The sequence below is a fragment of the Mesoplodon bidens genome, assembly GCF_964165515.1.
Source record: "Mesoplodon bidens genome assembly, chromosome: 10".
In the NCBI taxonomy this organism is placed as follows: Eukaryota; Metazoa; Chordata; class Mammalia; order Artiodactyla; family Ziphiidae; genus Mesoplodon; species Mesoplodon bidens.
The window spans coordinates 81,613,827-81,636,307 of NC_138172.1; the positions used below are offsets into that span (position 1 = coordinate 81,613,827).

At 41.2% G+C, this 22,481-nt stretch overlaps 1 protein-coding gene across 2 annotated transcripts; it reads left to right on the forward strand.

Annotated features, from left to right (window-relative positions):
- Positions 1–543: 543 nt before the first annotated feature.
- On the forward strand, positions 544–22,104 carry FBXO9 (F-box protein 9). Of its 2 annotated transcripts, none has more exons than XM_081246415.1 (13): positions 544–899; positions 3,889–3,975; positions 6,136–6,289; positions 8,533–8,592; positions 10,215–10,314; positions 12,338–12,468; positions 13,250–13,376; positions 16,113–16,231; positions 16,429–16,519; positions 17,104–17,199; positions 17,647–17,740; positions 19,529–19,680; positions 21,517–22,104. In XM_081246415.1, the coding sequence occupies exons 1-13, from the start codon at positions 897–899 to the stop codon at positions 21,623–21,625; spliced, it is 1,323 nt and encodes a 440-aa protein (XP_081102541.1). In that variant the 5' UTR covers positions 544–896; the 3' UTR covers positions 21,626–22,104. The 2 variants fall into 2 exon arrangements, with proteins under 2 accessions (XP_081102541.1, XP_081102542.1); XM_081246416.1 differs by having other exon boundaries at positions 547–899; positions 13,262–13,376.
- The last annotated feature ends 377 nt before the right edge of the window (positions 22,105–22,481 follow it).

The window sequence follows — 22,481 nt, forward strand, 5'->3', positions numbered from 1 at the left end:
AGGACTCCAGGTTCGGAGCCGTAGAGCCGCAACGTCCTCCCGGGTTGCATGATGGGATCTGTAGTGAGACGGGCGTTGCGGGGGGCTGTTTTCTCTCCTACCGCTACTCTTCTGAGCGCCTCTTTTTCTCAACCTCCAGGACCGTGTCTTTAAAAAGTTTAGTCGTTATAACAGCCTGTGACGATAGTGGAATTTAACTGTCTCCCTGCAATCCCGGAGTGGGACTCTAACCACAGTCGCTGAGGATCCTGTAGTGACCGTCCCGGGCACCCAATTCGATGCCTTCGGGCCGCTTGCCTTAGGGTCTCAACTCTAAATTTGAGTTAAGTCCTGTTCAAGTTTGCATAAGTTCACTGAGCCGAATACTAGGCTGAGTTTGGCCTTCGGCACCCCGGGCTGACCTCACCCGGGCTGTCCGTCGCGAACACAGCAAGCGCACGCCCCTAGCCCTCCACAGGGAAGTGCGCGGGCAGCGGAGCAGGGCGGCCCACGCGGGCGGCGGCGGGTCAGCACTGCGCATGCTCGCTGCGCCGGCGCAGGTTTCCACGGCAGGGGTGCATCTGCGCTGCGGCGTCCGGGGTCTCCAGCAGGGTCGACGCTCCGGTGCGCGCACAGTCCTCGGCTTCGGCGGGCCCCAGGCGTCCCTGCGCTCCGCGAGTCCCCGGCCGCCGCCCCAGCGCGCCGCGATCTGGCCCTCTACCCTGCGAAGATGGCTGCCGTACGCCGGGCCCGCAGTTACTGCCGCTGCCTGGTGCGCTTCTCCGACCGAGAACTCTGCTAAGTCCCGCTGCACCAGACGGCAGGAGTAAACACCGGACTCCCGGGGCACCTCCTCGCGGGGGCGGTGCCGAGGGGGCGATCAGAGCCTCTCGGCCGCAGCCGGCTGGCCCGCCAGCATGGTAAAGCGCCGAGGAGCTCGGGCGGGCGGCGGGCGGGACGGCCCGGGCCTGCGGGGAGCCCCGGGGGAAGTGGAGAGGGGAAACCTGCGAGGGTTGAGGGCTGCACGGCTACCACCATCCTGGGGCCCTGGCCTGAGGGTGGCGGACAGTGCTAGCCCTGCCCGCTTCCCGGGGTTCCTTCCTGCCGAGCCCCCCAGCTGGGTCTCCAGGTGAGCAGAGCGGGTTTGCTGGACGGCCGAGAATAATGCCTCTCGGCCTGCTGAGGGCATTGAACCAATCTCGTCCCTTTAATTTTAATAAAAGCGAGCGTAGATTGAGGTGAGCCGTCGCAACATCTGAAAGCGGGAGGGAGCCTTGGCAAGTGGAGACACTTGTTGATCGCCGCCCCCGCCCCCCCCCAAAAAGCCTGCCCATGGAGCCGCCGTTCTGACCCCTTAAGGAGTCCTGGATTTAGGAGGCACCTGCCCCAGGACGCGGCAGTTCCTGGGGCAGGGTTTTGGCTGGCCGTCCTGGCGGCTTAGGGTAGGAAGGATTTTGTCTCATTTCACGGCAGTGAGGGCCCAAGCAGCGTCAGTGCGGTCCAAATGGAGGAACTGAGCAAAGCTCCAGAAATTGACAAAGTAGATTCCATGGGGCTATTGCGTGCTGGCATATGTAGTCTCTGCCCCATGCTGCTTTGCTTTGGCTTCAAATAAATTGTGCATCCGAGAAACTAATCTCTGGCTAAAGTTGAGTGATTCGAGAGTGAAACGATACCAAACTCATTAGCTTATAGTAGACACCGAAGTGTTTATTGAACACACGAATGGTTGAATGAACTTATTTTGTGAAGTCAATTTGGTGAATAGAAAAACACTAATTGACTATGCTTTTAAACTTTCAGAAATAGTTCTCTGACCAGGATTAAGCACTTAACTTTCTGTATTTCATTAGTCCCATGTGTAAAACAGTAAAAGGATGAACACACGAGCTACTCTAGTGAAAGGTGATGTTAGGTCAAACTCAGTTATGAAAAACAAAGTGAAAATTTCTGGATGACAGCCAAAGACCTACTTATTTCAAGTAGTATTTGAGTTGAAGAGCATAGTAAAACCCCAAATTTGATGGTTCGTGTTATTGTCATCATACTGTCACAATCAAAGTCTTAGTGGATGAGAGCTCTATTAACACAGCTCAGGGGAGAAAATGCTGTCTGTATTATAGGCTTCCTGTCTCCTTACCTCATCCTTGAGATACGCATTATATATCCTCATGGCATTTTATTTGTTAATTCATTTTTTGAGCAATTATTATCAGCCTGGCATAGTGCCAGACCTCAGATCTTGATGCCAATGCACTAATTTCTAGCTAAAGAGACGAAATCTCAATACAAGTTTTAAGTGCTGTGATACCAGCACAATTGTAATGGGAAAACCAAAGAGGCAAGTGAAAGGATCAGAATTTGTTTCCTACTGGGATAATCCCTGAGCTGAATCTTGAAGGATGAGTAGCAGTAGCCAAGTGAGGAGGAAGAGGATGCAGGCATTCCAGATGCAGAGAGCAAGCAGCATGTGCCAAAGCGCGGGGCTGGAGAGGTCAGGGGGAGCTCTTGAAGTCAGTTTGGTGGGGCTGCTGGGCTAGAGGTAGAGGCTGAATTACTGAGATACCCCAGGGACCAAGGTCCCCTTCCATTAGCTGTCCTTAGAGTTTATAGTAATAAAGCAGACCCTTATTTGAGAAGAGAGAGAAATACACTTGTTAGATCTATAAAGTCAAACCCTTTTATTGTGTAATTTCCCATTACTGATGATCTGAGTGGGAAAAGCTCTCAGCTTAAAGAGACTTAAAAAAATGTATTTGACAGTGCGTTAATGCTCAGATTTTCCAGTTTTCTGGAAATTCATCCGAAGCTCAGCCTTTCTCATTTATTTCTTCACTGATTTAGCCTTTCCAGGGTGCCAAGCACTTTACCACGTACTAACTAGTTCACTTCTTACAGGCACCTCTGTTGTAAGTCTGGTTGCCAGAGATAAGATAGGGAGCCAGGCTTGTTTGTGTTGTGCTATGAAGTAGTGCAAGTATATCTGGGTGCTGTGCTCAAAGATAGGTGTTAATACAGACATTTTAGTCCTGGGAACAAATTACAACCCAAATTGGCAATTGTAAAACTTACCATGTTTGGAATGAGTGAAGTTAAATAGGTTTTATTATTTTTATTTCTAACTAACCTTCAAAGTCACTTCCCTGATTGCCACATTTCTTTATAGGACTGAACACTTGAAGCGTTGAGCAAGTCTTATTTGCTAATAAGTGTGTTAGGTAATAGATCGCACCTAGGCAACATTTCGTTTTCACTGGAACATAAGATCCAGTTTTATTTAGCAAACATTTATGGAGAATAAAAGGATAAAATGGAAGGAAACTGACCTGAGGCTTCTATTAAGTCCCAAGCCGTGCGCAGTAGTTCCAGCCCAGCTTTATTCCACTTTAAGTCAATCCAATATATGAAAATCTGGATTTATAAAAAAAATAAAATGGAAGGAGCTTCTTTACAAAAACCTTCACTCTTACATGTCTTTGATTTGAATGAGCTTTTCTAGTACATTTAAGATATTATTAGACTAAAGTCGTTCACACATTAATAACATTCCAGTTTGTGTAAAGAAGGGACAACCATATATGGACTATATATGGTCTTAAGAGATCCATGAAACAAAAACTATTTGAACTCTATACCACCAACTGTTATTTTCTGAAGCAAAGTCGTTCTTTTTAACCACCTACCAAAACATTTTAAGCTGGAGCCCAGTGAAGTTGTTTATTCTACAGTATTAAAAAATTAAAGTATCAGACTTTTATGACTGGAATCATTTAACTTACCTGTGAAGAAGATACTTAGAGAGAGGCAGCTATGTGCTTCACTGGGCAGGTAGCTGAATAGGAGATGTAGGTTACTGAGGGAAACCCGTGTTTGCTTATTCCTGAGCATTGTTTGCTTTCCCCCACTCAGGCAGAAGCTGAGGAAGATTGTCATTCCGACGCTGTCAGGGCAGGAGATGATGATGAAAACGAACGCCCTGCTGAGACAGATTTGCAGGCATGTTTCTTCATTTATTTCTTATTCTGTTGCTTTCCATACATAAGCAGGAGTTGGTCATAATTATGAAGATTCATAGGTTCTTATTTGCATTGAATGTAGCTGTATCTTCATACCGGTTTTTAGAATACTTAAGTTATAACTATGTTACAGATTTCTTTTTCTGTAAAAAGGAATATCAATAATTGCTGCTGTGTAATTCAATATGTGGGTTTAAAGTGTTCAAACCAAGGCATAAGCCTGACTAAAACCCATCACCTTAAAGAAAAAGATTGACAGATTTGACCACCTAAAAGTTTAAAACCTATATATAGCAAAAGACCTCCTAAATCAAGAGAAATAATTAACTGGAAAAACTATTTACCATCTAGGGGAAGAGGATTAATATCTCTGATACAGATGTAACATCCTTATAAAAGTAGTAACAACAGAGGATAGAAAGATAGGAATGGATAACTAATGGAAAAAATTAATATAAATATTTATGAAACATTAGAAGAGATAATCAGCCTCACTAATAATTTTTTAAAAATACAAATTAAATCAGCAAAGAATTTTTTTTTAAAAAAAGATCAAATTAGTGAATAATGCCTATTGCTGTCCAGGCTCTGAGAACACTCACACAGTATACATGAAAGCGTAAGTTGCTACAGCTTTTTTGGAGGGAAGATTAGCAATATGGATCAAAATGAAAAACATACATTCCGTTTGAACCAGCAATCCTACTTCTAGGAAGTTAATCCTAAGGAAATAATAGGGGAAGTGAGTAAATATACACATACAAAAATGTTTACTGTAGCATTGTTTATATGGAAAAATGGAGTACAACCTAAATATCCATCACTTGTGTTAAGTAATGATGCATCCATACAGTGAAATATTCTGCAGCCATTTGAAAGGATAGGGTAAAGCTTTGTGCATCGAAATAGAAAAATATTCATTGTAGTTAGTTAAGTGCTTCTTACTGAATTTGTAATCTTTATAATACTTGTGCATTTGGAGTGCACCATCTAGTAGGCATTAAGAGTGCTGCTAGGACTTCCCTGGCGGTCTAGTGGTTAAGACTCCACGCTTCCAATGCAGGGGGCTTGGGTTCAATTCCTGGTCAGGGAACTAAGATCCCACATGTTTAAGTCAGAGGTATATGTGTTACATTCGTAATAGGAAGGTGGGAGTCAAAGCAGTGTGCAGAATGTAGAGAAAAATTATTAAAAGCTTTCATGTTTTAAATCTGTACTCTTTTTAAAAAAAGCCAGCACTAATATATACAATCCAATTACCAATGTCCTTCTTTGGGGGAAGGGCATCCCAGGTTGGGTTCCCAGAAAGCAGACTCTGAGGTGGATGTAAGAGGTTTATTAAGCAGTGCTGTTGGAGTCAGCACCTGTGCCAGGGAGGCAGGGAGGGAAGCCGGAGTGGGTTGGGGGAGCTGGACTGCTCTGCAGTCTCGGTGGACCAGCTCAGTTAATCCTGCGGAAGTTCTGAGGACTTCCTCAGAGCGGGGGAAGAATGACCTTTCAGAGAGTGACCTTTGATCAGTCGTTGGGTGGGGAGCACCTGGGAAGGGGTGTGGTCTCCCTGAGGCCCTACCGCAGGGCGAGGGCTGAGGGCTGTTCTTCCGTGGCACTCCCAGCTGTTCCTAATGGGGGGGTCTGGGCAGCACAGCAGAGCCCACCACAGAGGGGGTTTCACTTTTTCTATGTTTAGATTCTTTTTAATGATATGTATTAGAAAAAATAATTTCTTTTAAAAATGAGAAAGGTTATTAAAAGAAAGATTTGGGACTCGCATACAGGATTTTGAGGTGATGTATTCCAAGGGAAGAAATGTTTGAAAGCATCTAAGTTCAGTCCCTAAGTGATGGCTTACACTTTTGATTCCAATTAAAATTTGATTTTCTCATACTATTAGATTTCTCCTGCATGGAGAATCTTATTTTAGGCAAAATTTCACGATTTCTTCAAAGTCGTAAGCAAAAAATTATCGTGGAAGATAACAGGTATTTAATGGTAGTATTCAGTCATTTCATAATTTAAAGACAGTGTTTTCTCATCTTAGCATATGTATATGTGTGGACATCAGAGTTGGACCTATTGACAGAATGTTCCAGAGTTGAGCTCCTCTTCCTCGGTGGGTCCTGAAACATTCTTCTCCCCTCAGGCACAACTCCAGAGGTTCCGAGCTCAGTGGATGTTTGAACTTGCCCCAGGTGGAGGCTCGAGCAATTTAGAATCTCGACCTTGGAGAGCAACGAGAGGCTCTTCACTGAGAGCGGCGGACGCCAGAGGAAAGCAGGAGCTGGCAAAAGAAGAAAAGTTAAGTGTTAGGGGCGTTGTACTTGGCAAGATGGTGACAAGTGTGCCAGGGTGTCCATCCCTCACCACTTTTTGTAGGCCTTTGGATGACACATTACTCCTTCTTTCCTACAGGTATAGTCTTGCCGGAACTCTTTGGTAATATACACCCCTGAGATTCACCTGGTCTAAAAGACAGATGCCTCTGAATCTGTTAACAGAAGCCTGAAAGGGGAAAACATTGGTTCAAATGTTAACACCTTCCCAAAGGTCATAATGCAATATTTTGTTATATTTTGAATTGAACAGATTTATAGTGATGCAGTAATTACTTCCTTATCCTGGAAAATTTTGAATGCTTTCTAATGGTTCATCTCTTTCCTAGTGCCTGTTCACACAAAGTACACACAGCCCACCATTTCAGTTTTCACAACATTTGTCCCTCGGTGTCCGGGGATGCTCACCTTCCTTGTATGAAATGGTGTAGCATTTGCGTATAACCACGCACATCCTCCAGCATACTTTAAATCATCTCTAGATTACTTGTAATACCTAGTACAATATAAATGCTCTGTAAATAGTTGTAAGTACAGTGTAAATGCTAAGTAAATAGTTAGCAGTGTGCAGCAAATTCAAGTCTTGCTTTTCAGAACTTTGTGGAATTCTTTTCAAATATTTTTGATCTGCAGTTGGTTGAATCCGAGGATGCAGAGAGCAGGGATGTGGAGGGCTGACTGTATCCTGTTACTCCACAGGGGTTGTCATCTTCATACCATCAGACCCAAGTTTTTCTTTACAAAAATTGGCCATTTAATAATCGACATTACCATGATAACTAAAAACTTCCATATTTGTTTTGTTTCATTTTAATTTTGAAATAATCACAGGTTCGTAGCACAGGGGAGTCCTGTGCACCCCTCCCGTCCTCCCTTGATGGTGACACCTCCCGTAGCTAGACTTCTAGGAAGTAGACCTTGGTACAGTCCACAGAGCTTATTCAGGTTTCCAAGCACTTCACTGTGTGTATGTGTATAAATAGTTCTGTGCAGTTAGCCGTGTAGCTTCATGTAACCATCACCACAATCAAGATACAGAACTGTTTTGTCACCACAGGGCTCCCTCTTGCTACCTTGATAGTTATACGCTCTCTTCTCCACCTCCTCCCCAGCCATTCCTAACCCCTGGCAACCCCTACTCTGGCCTGCATTTCTATAATTTGGATATTCAAAAAGTGTTGTTTAATTCCTTTGAGGTCCGTCCCAGTTGTTGTGTGTGTCAGTAGTTTGTTGCTTTTTACCACTCAGTCGTGTTGCATGGTGTTCACGTACCCCACTTTGTTTGACCACTCACCTGTTGAGGGACATTTGGGGCTATTATTTAGTTTGGGGCTATTATAATAGTTTGGGGCTATTATTACTAGAACTGCTATGAATATTCACATGCAGGTTTTTGCATGAACATGAGTTTTCATCCCTCTGGCCTAAGAGTGCAATTGCTAAGTCGTGTGGTAAGTGCATGTTTGATTAAAAGAAACTGCAAACTGTTTTCCAGAGCGTCTGCACCATTTTCCCTCCAGCAGTGTATGAGTGATCCAGTGTCTCCACACCCCCGTCACCATTTAGAGTTGTCATTACTTTTTAATTTTAGCCATTCTGATAGGTGTGTAGTGATACCTCCCTGTGATTTTAATTTGTATCTCCCTAATGGCTAATGATGTTGAATATCTTTCCATGTGCTGTTTCCCATCTTTATACGCCCCTCTGTGAAATACCTGCTTGTCTTTTCTGATTGGATTGCTCATGTTTTTACTGTTGAGTTTTGAGAGTTCTTTATATATTCCAAATACAAGTCCTTTGTTGAATATGTGGCTTGTAAATTCTTTCACTCTGTATAGCTTGTCTTTTCATCCTCTTAACAGGGAATTTCACAGAGCAAAAGTTTTAATTTTGATGAGGTTTAATTTATTAGTTTTTCCTTTTATAGATTGTGCTTTTGGTGTCAAGTATAAGAACTCCTCGCCCAAGTCTCCCAGATTTTCTTTCTTTCCTTTTTTTCTAAAAGTTTTTAAAGTTTCACTTTTAAGTCCTTGATCCATTTTCGAGTCATTTTTTATGTAAGCTGTGAAGTTGAGGTTGACATTCATTGTTTTGCCTGTGGATGTCTAACTGTTGTAGCACCATTTGTTGAAAAGGCTATCCGTCTACCACCCACACTCATTTTTAGTACAGATTTTCAGAAATTGTTTTTCACTGTTTATTTTTATAGGCTCGAGAACTCTTCCTAAAAGCGGTAGAAGAAGAACAAAATGGAGCTCTCTATGAAGGTAAAAACTCAGGTCCCAGGATCATCTTGTCTTGACAGTTTTGAATAAGAACTCTTTGCTATTCACCAATTTTTAAAAAAATAGAATATATTTATACAGAACATCAGTCTCTATATTTGATATTGATTTGTTAAAAATAAAAATTGTATTTTTATATAACCTGTCTCTTTCCAAAAAATATTGCTGAGAAACATCATCATATTGGTAGGATTAGTAAAATAACCTTTTTCTACATTTAGGGTTTAGTATTTATCCTTCATTATTAAAGTCTTAAAAATACTGTTGCTGATCGAAAAATAGCGGGATATGCTGTTGAAAAAATAGGATATACTCCTTTTATAGGTGAACGTTATTTCAGAGGAACATGTACGTGCTTTCTAAATGCTAATGTACATTTTAGAGAAGGAATACTCTTCAGCCTTAATTGTCTCTTTTCTTAGGCCAGTAGAAATGTGTAAGTAAACCAAGTGGTGGGGCTGTTTACCAGATCAGGTTTGTAATTAGGCTTTCATTTCCTGATAGAAAAGCTGTTAATTGGGACATGGGAAGAAATGCTAACACTTCAGTGGTTTGAAAATACCCCCCAAATAACATTTTCAAAATTACTGCATTGGGGCTTCCCTGGTGGCGCAGTGGTTGAGAGTCCGCCTGCCGATGCAGGGGACACGGGTTCGTGCCCCGGTCCGGGAAGATCCCACATGCCGGGGAGCGGCTGGGCCTGTGAGCCATGGCTGCTGATCCTGCGCGTCCGGAGCCTGTGCTCTGCAATGGGAGAGGCCACAACAGTGGGGGGCCCGCATACCACAAAAAAAAAAAAAAAAAAAAAATTACTGCATTTATTTGCAAGTTTCTTCTAGGGGTTTTTTCACTCTGAGGTATGAAAAGGGCCCAAATGGTGATATCCCGCCAGTCTTTATTAGCCTGTGAGATTCCTGTCTCCACGTAGTTCACAGTCACTCACCCAGAGCAGCAGAACATGGCAGAGTGGACTTCATCTGTGGGGAAAGAACTAGTCGGCTTCTGCAGCCCCAGGTTCTGTGGGACATCTCTGTGGGAGAGACTGCTCAGTGTTCTAGTTCTAGACCACCTGGCCAGCAGATTGATTTAAAAACAGGTTGTATAGGTTACTTAGCTAAATAAGAGGCAGCTAGACTAAAGGAAGTTGGATTTGAAGAATAAATTCCAATAAATTCCAAAAAACCCTTCTCCTTATTCTACTCAGGAGGAAACATTTGATTTTCCTCAACTCTGCATCCTAGGAAGAAGTTTGCTTAAAGGTGTTTTTGTTGGGGCTGCAGCAGTGGCATTTTCAAAGCACAGAGGAAGACAGCCACATATAAGATCATTTCTGACAATATGTGAGAGGCAGAGGGAAAAGATGGGCTAAAAGATAAGAGTAAAATGCAACATCTTAAGTTTCTGTAACGAGAGAGCTTTAGAAAAAGATTATTTCTGACTAGTAGGGTTTGGAAATAAGTTTGCTCACTGCTACTGTTGCATGTAGAAAAAGGGAATTTGGCTGTTTATAAAGAAAGTTACCAAATTAAACCACAGTTAGGGTAATCAAAGGAAATGACAAAAATGTATGGTCATAGCTAATTTAGCTTTATTTTTTCTTTTAGCCATCAAGTTTTATCGTAGGGCTATGCAACTTGTACCTGATATAGAGTTCAAGATTACTTATACCCGGTCTCCAGATGGTGATGGCGTTGGAAACAGCTAGTGCGTACATAATTTGATAGACAGTAATATATAGAGTTTGTTAAAGTTAAGTATCTTTGCCCTGTCGACTCTTAACATGATAATGATAAGAAGACGGTGCTAATTCTGTTGTTATATAGTCTTTAGTATAAAGACTTGTTTATAAAGTTGTAGAAAATTTTTAATTAGGGAAATTTTAAGAGTAAAGTATAGAAATGCATATTTTAAACAGGTGTAACAAAAATTAGGTGATGAAAGTTTTTTTTTTTTTAATAAAAGCAGTGATTACTGAAAGGAGTAAATTAAAGGACACGTTTCAACTTTCTGAAACCTATAAAGTCAAAACTATTAAAATGTGATCAGGACAAGCCTGAAAAATGTTAATGGTTGAAATTGGGTACATAGTGTTTTATTACACTAGTCTTTCTCCTTTTGTATCCGTTTGAAATAATACAATTTTTAAAAGGCTTTTTATTAGGAAAATGCTGGACTCTAACCAGACTTTGTTGTAGATAGAACACTGTTAAGACTGTAACATTTGTTTAAAAACACGGGCCAGACATAAGCGCTCCTAAAAGAAACCAAAGAAACTGTGTTTCATCATACAGATGCCATTGGCATCATGGTCATGGAGTGACTGGTCAAGCATTGACTGTTTATATGGACAGAGACCAAGAGAACATATTTTTCAGCCAATACTTTTGAAGCTGTGTGTAAAACAATTATAAAATTGTATTGGCTTAACCCCTCTCTCTCCCAAAGCTCATATTAGAAGGGAAGGGAGTCTGTCCCCACAAGAGGATGTCAAGTTTAAAATGAGCAGTACATAGAAAAATAGAATTTTGGTGATGAGATATTATATTACTTCTGCCGTGAAACAATTAAGAGGTTACCTTTATCGATAACTTAACGCTGATCGCCAGTGCTATTTAACTGCTTATAGTATTAACACTTAAGCTTTGGCTAAGCCACATTAAAAAAATCCTGATGAAGTCAGCATTTGTTGTCTGTTTGGGGCTAATAATATTGTTCACTAAATTAGATTTAATCACGTGAGGTAGTTCATACTCAAAAGGACTCATTTGGGCTTTTTCTAAACCTTCTTTAAATTTGGGTAGAGTCCTTTAGACCCAGCTCTTAGCCAGTTTTATAAATAGACACCAAGTGCTGTTAAGAAAGGTTGTATGAAAACATTAAAGAAACATTTCTTTCTCTCCCGTCCTGTTACACAAACCCAGATGCTATGAAAGTTCTTTAAGGGTACAGTTTATTTTCTTATCAGACTTAACAGGCCCTAAAAGCCTCTGCTGGGTTTTTTTTGCCTTCTGTAAAAAGCTGGTAGCATAGCCCTGCAGTCCATCTCGCCTCAGCCGCGTGTGCCCTTTGTTGTCTTATAATTAAGCCCATCCTGGTTTTCTAACTTCATCCTCACCCAACCTTCTTGTAAGTCTGATCACTTTTAAGGTTACTATTAGCAAAAATGGAAAGCTATGTATTTTTCTAGAACTCTAACTATGTATTTGTTTATACTGCTAAATTATTTGTGGACCCTGCTTTTTAAAATTACGTATTTTCCTCTCTAAAGGTAGGGTGATAAGGCACATACGTTAGAAAATCCTTGGTAAGTAAGCACCTCAGATAACATTTGTATATTTTATTTTTATCCAGTTACAATGGATTATGGTCACTTAATAGGATATATTTACATAAGATTTTAAAAAATCATTTGAAAGTATCTTTTTACTAATTCATGTAATCTCTATTTACCATAAAACTAATTAATTAAATCTCAACACCTGTATCCAAAAATTCTAATTCTTTGCGGGAATTAAAATTGCTGAAGCTTTTTTCTTCAAAAAGTTGGTATGGTACTCCTTTGCAAGGCAGGGTAACCATTTATCATATTAAAAAAAAAAGTAGTAAGAAGTTTGCTTTTAGATGACTTTTTCTAAAGCAGATTTTGAAAGTACTGTGGAAAATCATTTTCTAAGCTGTGTTGTGTAGACTGTGGCACTGCGTTCACTCACCTCCCTTCTTTTCTCAGCATCGAAGATACTGATGATGACAGCAAGATGGCAGACCTCCTGTCCTACTTCCAGCAGCAGCTCACGTTTCAGGAGTCTGTGCTCAAACTGTGTCAGCCCGAACTTGAGAGCAGTCAGACTCACATATCAGGTGTGACTTCATGGTCGTTATAACTCAGTGAGAAATACTTTTCCTTAGATTTACGTTTTCCAAACTTACAAGGTCAGATAGCTTGTCAGACAGTTGCTGTAGTTCAAAGTATGGTGGGAGATCTAATTGTAATTAATTTGTGCATACTGATAAGCTTTTCAAGATCCGAAGTAGAGTGGAGTTTGTAGCACAGTTGTTAAAGGGTGCCATTCTTTTTTCAGTGATGCTCTGTGAGGGTGAATGTGTGAGTTGGGGCGGCCCTCAGAAAACTGGAGGGACACTGGCATCATCGGGCACTTCAGCCAAGTTGGACGGTAGTCCTGAGATGGGCTGAATGTTTAAAAATTGATGTTTTTTTTTGCTTTTCATATGTTAAATGTTGTTTAATTAGCTATGGGACTTTCCAGAGGAGGACAATTGAAAATTTCCAAGGAGATGGAAATAATTTTTTAATGTTAATAAATGCATACACACACATACATACTAGACTATTTTTCTAACATACCTATTTTTATGTATCTTGATGATGAAATGATCTTCCAAGGGAAAGGGGTACTTTATAAAAGTACCTTCGGATCTGTTCAATACTGAAGAAACAAAGATATTTTGTGTCTTGATGTTAGGAACCATTATTACTTCTGGGTAGTTAAATATACTTGTGCTGTAGCTCTGAGCAGTACTGAAGGTGTGGTTTATAAAATTTAAGGAATACATAAAGATATCTGCATGGAGAACGTGACAGCAGAGCGATGTATAGGAAGGAGAGTCACTGAGAGGACAGTTTCCTTTGCAGCGCTGCCGATGGAGGTCCTGATGTACATCTTCCGATGGGTGGTGTCGAGCGACCTGGACCTCAGATCGTTAGAGCAGTTGTCACAGGTGTGCAGAGGATTCTATATCTGTGCCAGGTACTTACTGTTTCTTTTTAAGCAACTCTGGCAGTGGTGAAAAACATATCAACAAAGTGAAAAGACAACCAATGGACTGGGAAAATATATTTGCAAACCATATATCTGATAGCAGGTTGATATCCAAAATGTATAAAGAACTCATACCACTCAATTGCAAAAAACCCCAAATGCAATTAAAAAATGGGCAAAGGATCTGAATAGATGTTTTCCCAAAGAAGATATACAAATGGCTAACAGGTACATGAAAAGTTGCTCAACATCATTAGTCATTAGGGAAATGCAAATCAAAACCACAGTGAGATATTAGCTCATGCCTGTTTGAATGGCCATCATCAAAAAGACGAGATAAATGTGGATGTAGAGAAGCGGGAACCCTTTCGCACTGTTGGTGGGATTATGAATTGGTATAGCTACTATGGAAAACAGTATGGAGGTTCTTCAAAAAATTAACAATAGATCTACCATATGATCCAGCAGTTCCACTTCTGAATATATATCCAAAGGAAACAAAAACACTAACTCTGAAACATATCTGCACCCCATGTTCATAGAAGCATTATTTACAAAAGCCAAGACATGGAAGCAACCTAAGTGTGGATGGATGAATGGATAAAGAACATGTGGTATATATAAACAATGGAATATTATTGAGCCATGAAAAATGCAGAAATCCTACCATTTCTGACAATATGGATGGACTCTAAAGGCATTATGTTAGGTGAAATAAGTCAGAGAAAGACAAATGCTGTATGATCTTACTTACATGTGGCGTCTACATAGAAAAGGAGAATAGACTTGTGGTTACCAGAGGTGGGGGAGGGAGGAAGGTGGTCAAAAGGTACAAATAAGTACTAGGGATGTAACGTACACCATGACGACTATGGTTACCATCGCCATATGATAGCGAGTTGTTAAGAGAGTAGACCCTAGGAGTTCTCATCACAGGAGACCTTTTCTTTTTATTATATCTGTATGAGATGATGGATGTTCACTAAACCTATTGTGGCTTATTTCACAATAGATGTAAGTCAGACCATTGTGCTGTACACCTTAAATTTTTACAGTGATGTGTGTCAAATATTTTTCAGTAAAATTGGGAAAAGAGTTATACTTTTAAAATCTGGTTATGTGAAGAATAATCATAGTTTAGTGTAACTTTATTTAAGATAGGTAGTCCTTTATGAATGTCTTATATAAAAATAAATACTTTATCCTTAGCATCTAGAACTTTTTAAATAACTCTATGTAGTTCTTAAAATTCAGATGCACTGGTTTTTTTTTTTTGCGGTACGCGGGCCTCTCACTGTTGTGGCCTCTCCCGTTGCGGAGAACAGGCTCCGGGCGCGCAGGCTCAGCGGCCATGGCTCACGGGCCCAGCCGCTCCGCGGCATGTGGGATCCTCCTGGACTGGGGCATGAACCCGTGTCTCCTGCATCGGCAGGCGGACTCTCAACCACTGCGCCACCAGGGAAGCCCCCAGATGCACTGTTTTTAAATAACCTAATTTCATTTGGAGTCTTGTGTTTTGGGTAAAACATTTGAATTACTTTAAAGCCTTTGGGTTTTTTTTGGTGATTCTATGTGCATTTCTGGTTAACAAGTACCTATCAAGCACCTAGTGGATTGACCCAGCCTTTTGAAATTGCAGTCTCTAGCACTGTTATTCCATTAACTTTCCTTTTAATTACATATGAGAAAACAAAAAGGGAATTAAGAAAATAAATTTTCAGGGGTTGGATAAAATTTGGTTATAAAAGTATTCGTTAAAAGAAAAAAATTTAAATACGTTGCAATGTAAATTTGGGGGGTTTATCTCTTTTTGCAATCTGGCTTCAATATAAGTAATTCCTACGTCTTTAAAACTGAATGTTTTCAGTTAAAGATAGCGTTAAAGATGGCGTTAAAATTATTTTTAGTTGTATTAGAACCATGTCAGTTGCTTCGTTTTTTGCAGTAATCCCATGACAAAGTCTTGTTAGGGTTAGGGTTGGTGCTGTCTTCAAAACTGATCTCCAGTCTGACCGTTTCACTGTTTCTCCGAGTACCATTCTGGCTCAGCCACCATTAGGCCTGGTCTGGATTATGGCATTGGCATCCTGTGTGGTCTCTGGGCTTCTGCTCTTACACGCCGGGAGCACGTTCTCCATAGACCACCAGTCATCTTTTAAAAGCATCAGTCATGCTCAGAACCCTCCAGTGGCCTCCACTTCACTCAAAGGGCCACTCCCGCCTGTAGACCACTACGTCACCTGCCCTGACCGCCTCTTCACACACGTAGACTGCACTTCACCCAGTCACTTTGCTGCAGCCACATGATCCTTCTCGCTCCTTGTTGAACATGCTGGCCACGCTCCAGCCCTTGGGCCTTGCATGCTGTGGCTTCTGCCAGGATACCCTTCCTCGTCACCGTAGACACCTGCCCAGAAAAAAATAGTCTCTGTTTCCCCACCACCATCATCCTTGTCCTTTTACTCCGCTTTGTTTCTTTTCGTACTGAGCACACTACCTGAAACTTTTCTCTCGTTTTCTTCTTTTTTTGTTTGCTTTCCCTGTAAAAGAGCAGGGCCTTTGCCCTGTCCATCAGTCTGTCCCCAGTGCCCAGGACAGTGCCTGGCCGGCACTCAACCAATATTGCCGAATGGAAGATGGCTGGTGGCAGGAATGCTTCTCATGTCTGAGTGCGGATAGGGACTCACCTGTTATATGTATTGATGTTGTGCTTTTATTACCTAGAGATCCTGAAATATGGCGTTTGGCCTGCTTGAAAGTTTGGGGCAGAAGCTGTATTAAACTTGTTGCATATACATCCTGGAGAGAGATGTTTTTAGAAAGGCCGCGTGTTCGGTTTGATGGTAAGTTGAACTCTTTAGAGCAATGGTGACCTGTTGTGCTGATTTTGAGAAATACACAGTCTTAATTTTCTATAACAGAGCTGAGTACTCTAAGTATATTTAAAGGAAACCACAATAAAAACAAAGCTGGAAACATGTTACATGGTTGTAAAAGTTTTTTATTATTTTCTTTTTAAAACATCTGTTTCTTTTTATAGGAGTGTATATCAGTAAAACCACATATATTCGTCAAGGGGAACAGTCTCTTGATGGTTTCTATAGAGCCTGGCACCAAGTGGAATATTACAGGTACAACTGTAGTAAACTGAGTGAGTGAAAAATTCTCTCTCTCCAAGTATTGGTTCGTTAGTTATTGGACATCTGTTCTTTGTGGCTTTTGCATTTATCCACAAAATGGCCCTCAGTATTTTCATCCAGTGTTATAACAGGCACTGCACTCAAAGAACCAGTAGGTTAAGATAAATCAGTTAATTCCTCCTGGGCTCTAAACCTAAGAATTACTATAAAGTCATTTTAGAGCTCCTCCGTGTCTTCTGCCTTGTCAGATAGCTTGTGCTGTTACTCAGGCTTATTGTTCACCAGATACTAGTGTTACTGAGAAACGCGTAAGCTATGGTAACTGCTCTGTAATAGCATTGGGCCTCACTTTTTTTTGACATTAGTTAGTGCTTTAGGGAAAAACACACAAATACTTTGGTTCTCTTCTGCTGGCCTCACAGGTCATGTTTGTGTCAATGATGTTTTGCCAGTTCTTTGGTCCATGGTATTTCCATTTTGGTTTCACAGCTATGAATAAATAGGTTTCGGTACCAGTAAATAAGGATGTGTTTTATATTTGCATGTGGTGTTTCGGTGTTTTCCTTTTTCCACAGGTACATAAGGTTCTTCCCAGATGGCCATGTGATGATGCTGACCACCCCTGAGGAGCCCCAGTCCATTGTTCCGCGTTTGAGAACCAGGAATACCAGGTAGTGTCTTCCTGTAGTTTTCTATCCAGTCCACATCTTCGGTGGTAACTTGCAGATTATGTAACTTAATACTGGATTAAAGAAGCAGTCATCTGGGGCACTTGTGAAAAATACCAATCCTGGGAATTCCCTGGCAGTCCATTGGTTAGGACTTGGCAGTTTCACTGCTGAGGGCCCAGGTTCAATCCCTGGTTGGGGAACTAGGATCCCACAAGCTATGTGCAGCACGGCCAAAAGAAAAAAAAAAAACTGATCCCTGGGCCTCTCCCCAGAGATGTCCCTCAGTAGGTCTGGGGCCTTGGAAACTAGGTTTACTCACATCCTAGCTGATTGTCCTCGGGCAAATTGAATAAACACTTCTAACTAACCCATTACTTTCTCGATTACTTAAATAAATACACATTACTGATTAATAGATTTAAAGTGTTGGTTTTTTTTAATTTTTAGAACTGATGCAATTCTACTGGGTCATTATCGCTTGTCACAAGATATAGACAATCAGACAAAAGTATTTGCTGTGATAACTAAGAAAAAAGAAGAAGTGAGTATGCAAGGTGGAATTGGCAGTTTCCTTTTAATTTCCTTACCCTGCTCATTCAAGCATTCTTGATTAGAAAGGTTGAAAAATACTGTTTCATAATTTATACAAAATGGGTGTTGACTTATAGCATATCTCTGAGGAGAGCTGGAGGGTTTCTAAAATACAGTTATTTTTTATTGGATCAACTTATTCTTCTCCAAGTTTCCTTTTCTGGTCCAGGTTTTTTACGCATGAAAACGTAAAGCCAAAGTAACTATTAGTTATTCCTGTGAAATGACTAGTAGAGTTATATATGACTATGTTTTTGCTTTTCTCATTTTGAATCCTAGGAGATTTTCTTCCTAAACGGACTCATAGAGATAATTCTTTCACAAGGATATTTTTAGAATTTCAGTTTGTACTGGAAATAAGCTGAAGTGAGATAATTTCCTTCTTCCTTTTCTTGCAAAAGGAAAAAAAAATGCCGAGCAAATACGGTGGCTGAATTATTACATTCCAGAGTATTTTAAATTCTCTTAACAGATTAAGGGGCTAATTTTTTCCACACCTTTTCTCCATGTGCCTTTTTTCAGTCCTGGTTGAAAACACTAATGTGTGCTCAAGAAGTCAGTTGTGAGGTAGTTAGAATAAATACTTGCCTGGTGCTTTTATAATTAATATAGTTCTTGAATGAAGTTTCTCTTGTGTTAAACACCTCCCTCCCACCCCCAGCACCATGTATGGGAATAGTTAGGGCGGGTTTCATCTGTGAGTCCTGTGGCCCTCGGCTGTGGCTTCTCCGGCTCCCTCTGGCTCCTGGAATCGGGGGCAACAGTCTGAGGGGCAGAGTTGCTTGCTATCACTGTGACCTTGGCCGTGAGTTTCCTGAGGTCAGAGGTGGGGAGTCGTGAGGCCCTAGTTGTTTAGATTTTATCTAATAAGAGAGTTTAGGGACTCCCATGCTGATGGCCAGCTTTCTCTGCAGAATATGACTCAGTGAAGCCGTGCGTAGTGGCGACATTCTTGTGTTTTTAGCAGTATTTACAGAAGTGTGATTCCAGTGGACCTTGTCACATCTATTTCTCTGTTGGCTATTTTACTGTTTTCACAAAGGATCAGCTATACTCTGCTTTTTCTGCAGCCTTCACCAGTTTATCACTTGCCCTCTTTAAAAATTCCCAAGTGGGGCTTCCCTGGTGGCGCAGTGCTTGAGAGTCCGCCTGCCGATGCAGGGGACACAGGTTCGTGCCCTGGTCCGGGAAGATCCCACATGCTGTGGAGCGGCTGGGCCCGTGAGCCATGGCCTCTGGGCCTGTGCATCCGGAGCCTGTGCTCCGCAACGGGAGAGGCCACAGCAGTGAGAGGCCCGTGTACCGCAAAAAAAAAAAAAAAAAAAAAAATTCCCAAGTGTTTTCGAGTAGAAGGAAATACTAGGCTTAGAGATGGGAGACAGGAGCTTTAGTTCGCACCTCTGACACTGGCCCTGGGCTGCCCGCCCTGGGTCCTCATCCTGTCGGCCATCACACGGCAACGATGCGGTCGCACGTCACACCTGGGGTTGTTGTGATGGCTGACTGACATGGTGATGTTGGAGGGAAGAGCCTTCTGCGTTTAGAGTCCTTTGTGTATTTCCAGGCACTCACACACATTCTCAGTTGATAACCAAAATAGCTGTTTACTATGTGCAGATAGTATGTAACTTAACATGTTTCTGAGGTATTTATGTATAGATGTAGCACCATCCATCTCTCTGTCTCTCTGTCAGTGAAGTGAGGCCTCACTGTTGCTCATGCATCTCTTCTTTTGCAGAAACCACTTGACTATAAATACAGATATTTTCGCCGTGTCCCTGTACAAGAAGCCGATCAGAATTTTCACGTGGGGCTTCAGCTGTGTTCCAGTGGCCACCAGAGGTTCAACAAACTCATCTGGATACATCATTCTTGTCATATTACTTACAAGTAGGCAAATGCAGTAAAAACCCCAAGGTTACAGACTAGATGTGTCCTTCCTGTTCAGCTGAGGGACTCAGATAGGGTTTGATTCCTCAGAGTTAATGTTCGATTACAAAGCAAAACCACAGCATAATAATCCTTCAAACCAAGGAAACGGCCAACCGGAAAAAACCTAAAAGTGGACCAGGACGTGGAGCATTCAGAGCTCCTGCCCATTGCCCATGGTAATGCGAGTGGGCACCTACCCTGTGGGGTTGAGAGCAGCTTCCGTGCATGGATGGTGCCTGGTCACTAAGCTGTCTGTGCGTGACTTCATTCATTGGCTTACTCAAGGCAGTTGTAAAGCACCAAGACCTTTTTTCTTCTTCCATGTTTCAGTCTTATCATTTTTCACCTTATTTCCATTTGGTTTATCTCCAGGGATTATACCCAAATTTAAAATAAGTTGTAGTTAGGAAAGTAAGTCTGCTGGAAATATCCCGTGTGTTCCAAAGCCAAATCTATTACTGGTTCCTATTTAAAGCTCTTTGTCCTATGAGTTAGGATATACTTGTATGAAATAATTAATGAGCAGATGAGAATGTGTGAGAAAGGAACAGTGCAGAAATGAGTAAAGTAAAAAAAAAGGAATTAGGAAAGTGAAATGTCAGTTCGTGTGGATACAGATCTTAGCTGATGTTAGGTTTGAAAGAACACCGGTGTGTGCCTGAGGGTCTCCACGCCAGTTGAAATCAGAATTCTGAGAGGCAGGTTGTGAGGTCAGCTTCCATTAGCCTCCTTCACAGCCTCGACCACGTTGTTGAAAACTTCCTCTGTCACGTTTCCATCTTACGAATAACTCTTCCCACTCATCTGGGAGGTCCTGACAGCTGAGAAAGAGCATTTTTCTCTCTTCTCATCCTTACCTACTGGTCCTCCTATCTTCTTTTTGCTTCTCTGAGTAATTTGTGAAGTGGAATCTTTTTTTTTTTTTTCTTTTCAAAGAAAGAAACCAAACCCAGAAGTAGGGCCAAGCAAATGAAAAGCATCACATCTTAAGAGAAAAAAGTGATGTCATTTGTAACTGCTACTGATCATGTTGACTTCCTTATAATAATATCTATAAAGTCACTTGAATTTTATGTTTTTGTTTATTTCTCCTTTTTTGTTTTTAGGAGAAAATTAAAAGCTGTGGTAGTATAACTCGTCACCTGCTTCCCCTCCAACCTGAAATTGTGCTGTTGATCATGCAAATATGAACTCATTAAATTCTCTTCTAGGATTATAATTCTTTCTAAAATACATTTTAACAAGAGCTTTACAAAGTCTATAGTCTTTGACTTAGAAATTCTACTCTTAGGGATCTGTTTTGTTTTGTTCATATTCAAAAATATCACAACATCATTTTTAATTGCCAAACATTGAAACAGCCTATATCTCCAGCAAAAGGAGAATTAAGTAAACGTGGTATAAGCAGACAGTGAAATATTATGCAGCCACAAAAATGGCTTCTGAAGAGTATTTAATGACATGAGGAAATGCTTATGTCATAATGTTTAAAAAAGCAGGATGACAAGTAGAGTATGATCTCAGCAGTAAAGTTTGATAGCAAGGTTGAAGTGCCTGGAAGAAATGCTTCATGAGGCTGTATCTAGGTGATGGGATGATGAGTGATTTTTCTTCACATTTTTCTAAATTTTTCAAATTTTCTATAATACACTATATTATTTAGAATTGACTGAGATGAATTAAATTTAAAAAAGGCTAAAGCCTAAAATAAACTCCTCCCCCCCCCCAAATAGGCAAGGATTTCAAATGAGTTAATATCTCCTGGTAACGAGGGATTCTGTGCTTTCTTTCCAGATCAACTGGAGAGACTGCGGTCACAGCTTTCGAGATCGACAAGATGTACACGCCCCTGCTGTTTGCCAGGGTGAGGAGCTACACTGCCTTCTCCGAGAGGCCCCTGTAGCCCTCACGTCCACCCCTGCCATGATGCATGAGTAAAAGTATATAGAGAAACAGAGCATCTAAGTTATAAATGTACATATATTATATATATATGGAATTGGAACTTATTTTACATTGTTGGCGTTCTTTCAAGAAGAGTATAAATTGATTATTTTTTTTATGTAAAGAGAGAGTTGATTCTTGGGGAGTTTGTTTTGAAATTATTATAAGTTACAGTACATTTATGTTGTGAAAAACCACATGAGATTTAAATCATGCCCTTTTTCGAGCAGATTTCTGAGCAGATTCTGTCACATAGGTCGTCTTCTGACTGATCAGCCCAGTATTTAAATGCATCAGGGGAGCACCCCACGGGATCAGCATTTATTTCACCCGTGACATAGTGTCTTTCACTAAAGGCTCAAAATGTGAACACCTGTTCTGGATTTGTTTGAAACTTTGACCAATAAAGATCATAAATAAATGTTTCTTTCAAGAAAATGTATCTGGACAGCCTTTTTAAAATGTCAGAATGATAAACAATCCTCAGGTAGCCAGTGAAGGCTTACAAATGAATGAGCGCCTCTTTCGTCTTGGTCTTCATACACAGCCACAGACTATAGTAGCTGTACTCTGACCCCACCCAGGCCCCCTACAGATACGTGACATTAGGTGAGAAAGGGTGACTCCCTCGGGGCCAGAACTCTTCAACAAGCTCAGCCAATCATCTTTGTTCCTAAAAGAGCGGGAGCGGATCATATAAACCCAGGCCTAACTCTCTCCAGAACTAAAGTTGGGAGAGAGCCAACCACCAAGTGAACTGTACGTTACTGCCCTGGGAACGACGCTATGAGTAATTTCAGAGTTTGCGTTTGGCA

Bases quoted from the DNA above. Each gene is read 5' to 3' on its own strand.
- FBXO9 (XM_081246415.1), top strand. The intron at 6,290-8,532 runs AGTTAAGTGTTA...GTTTATTTTTAT, and splicing joins GGAGCTGGCAAAAGAAGAAA to AGGCTCGAGAACTCTTCCTA. The intron at 16,232-16,428 runs GTAAGTTGAACT...TTCTTTTTATAG, and splicing joins GCCGCGTGTTCGGTTTGATG to GAGTGTATATCAGTAAAACC.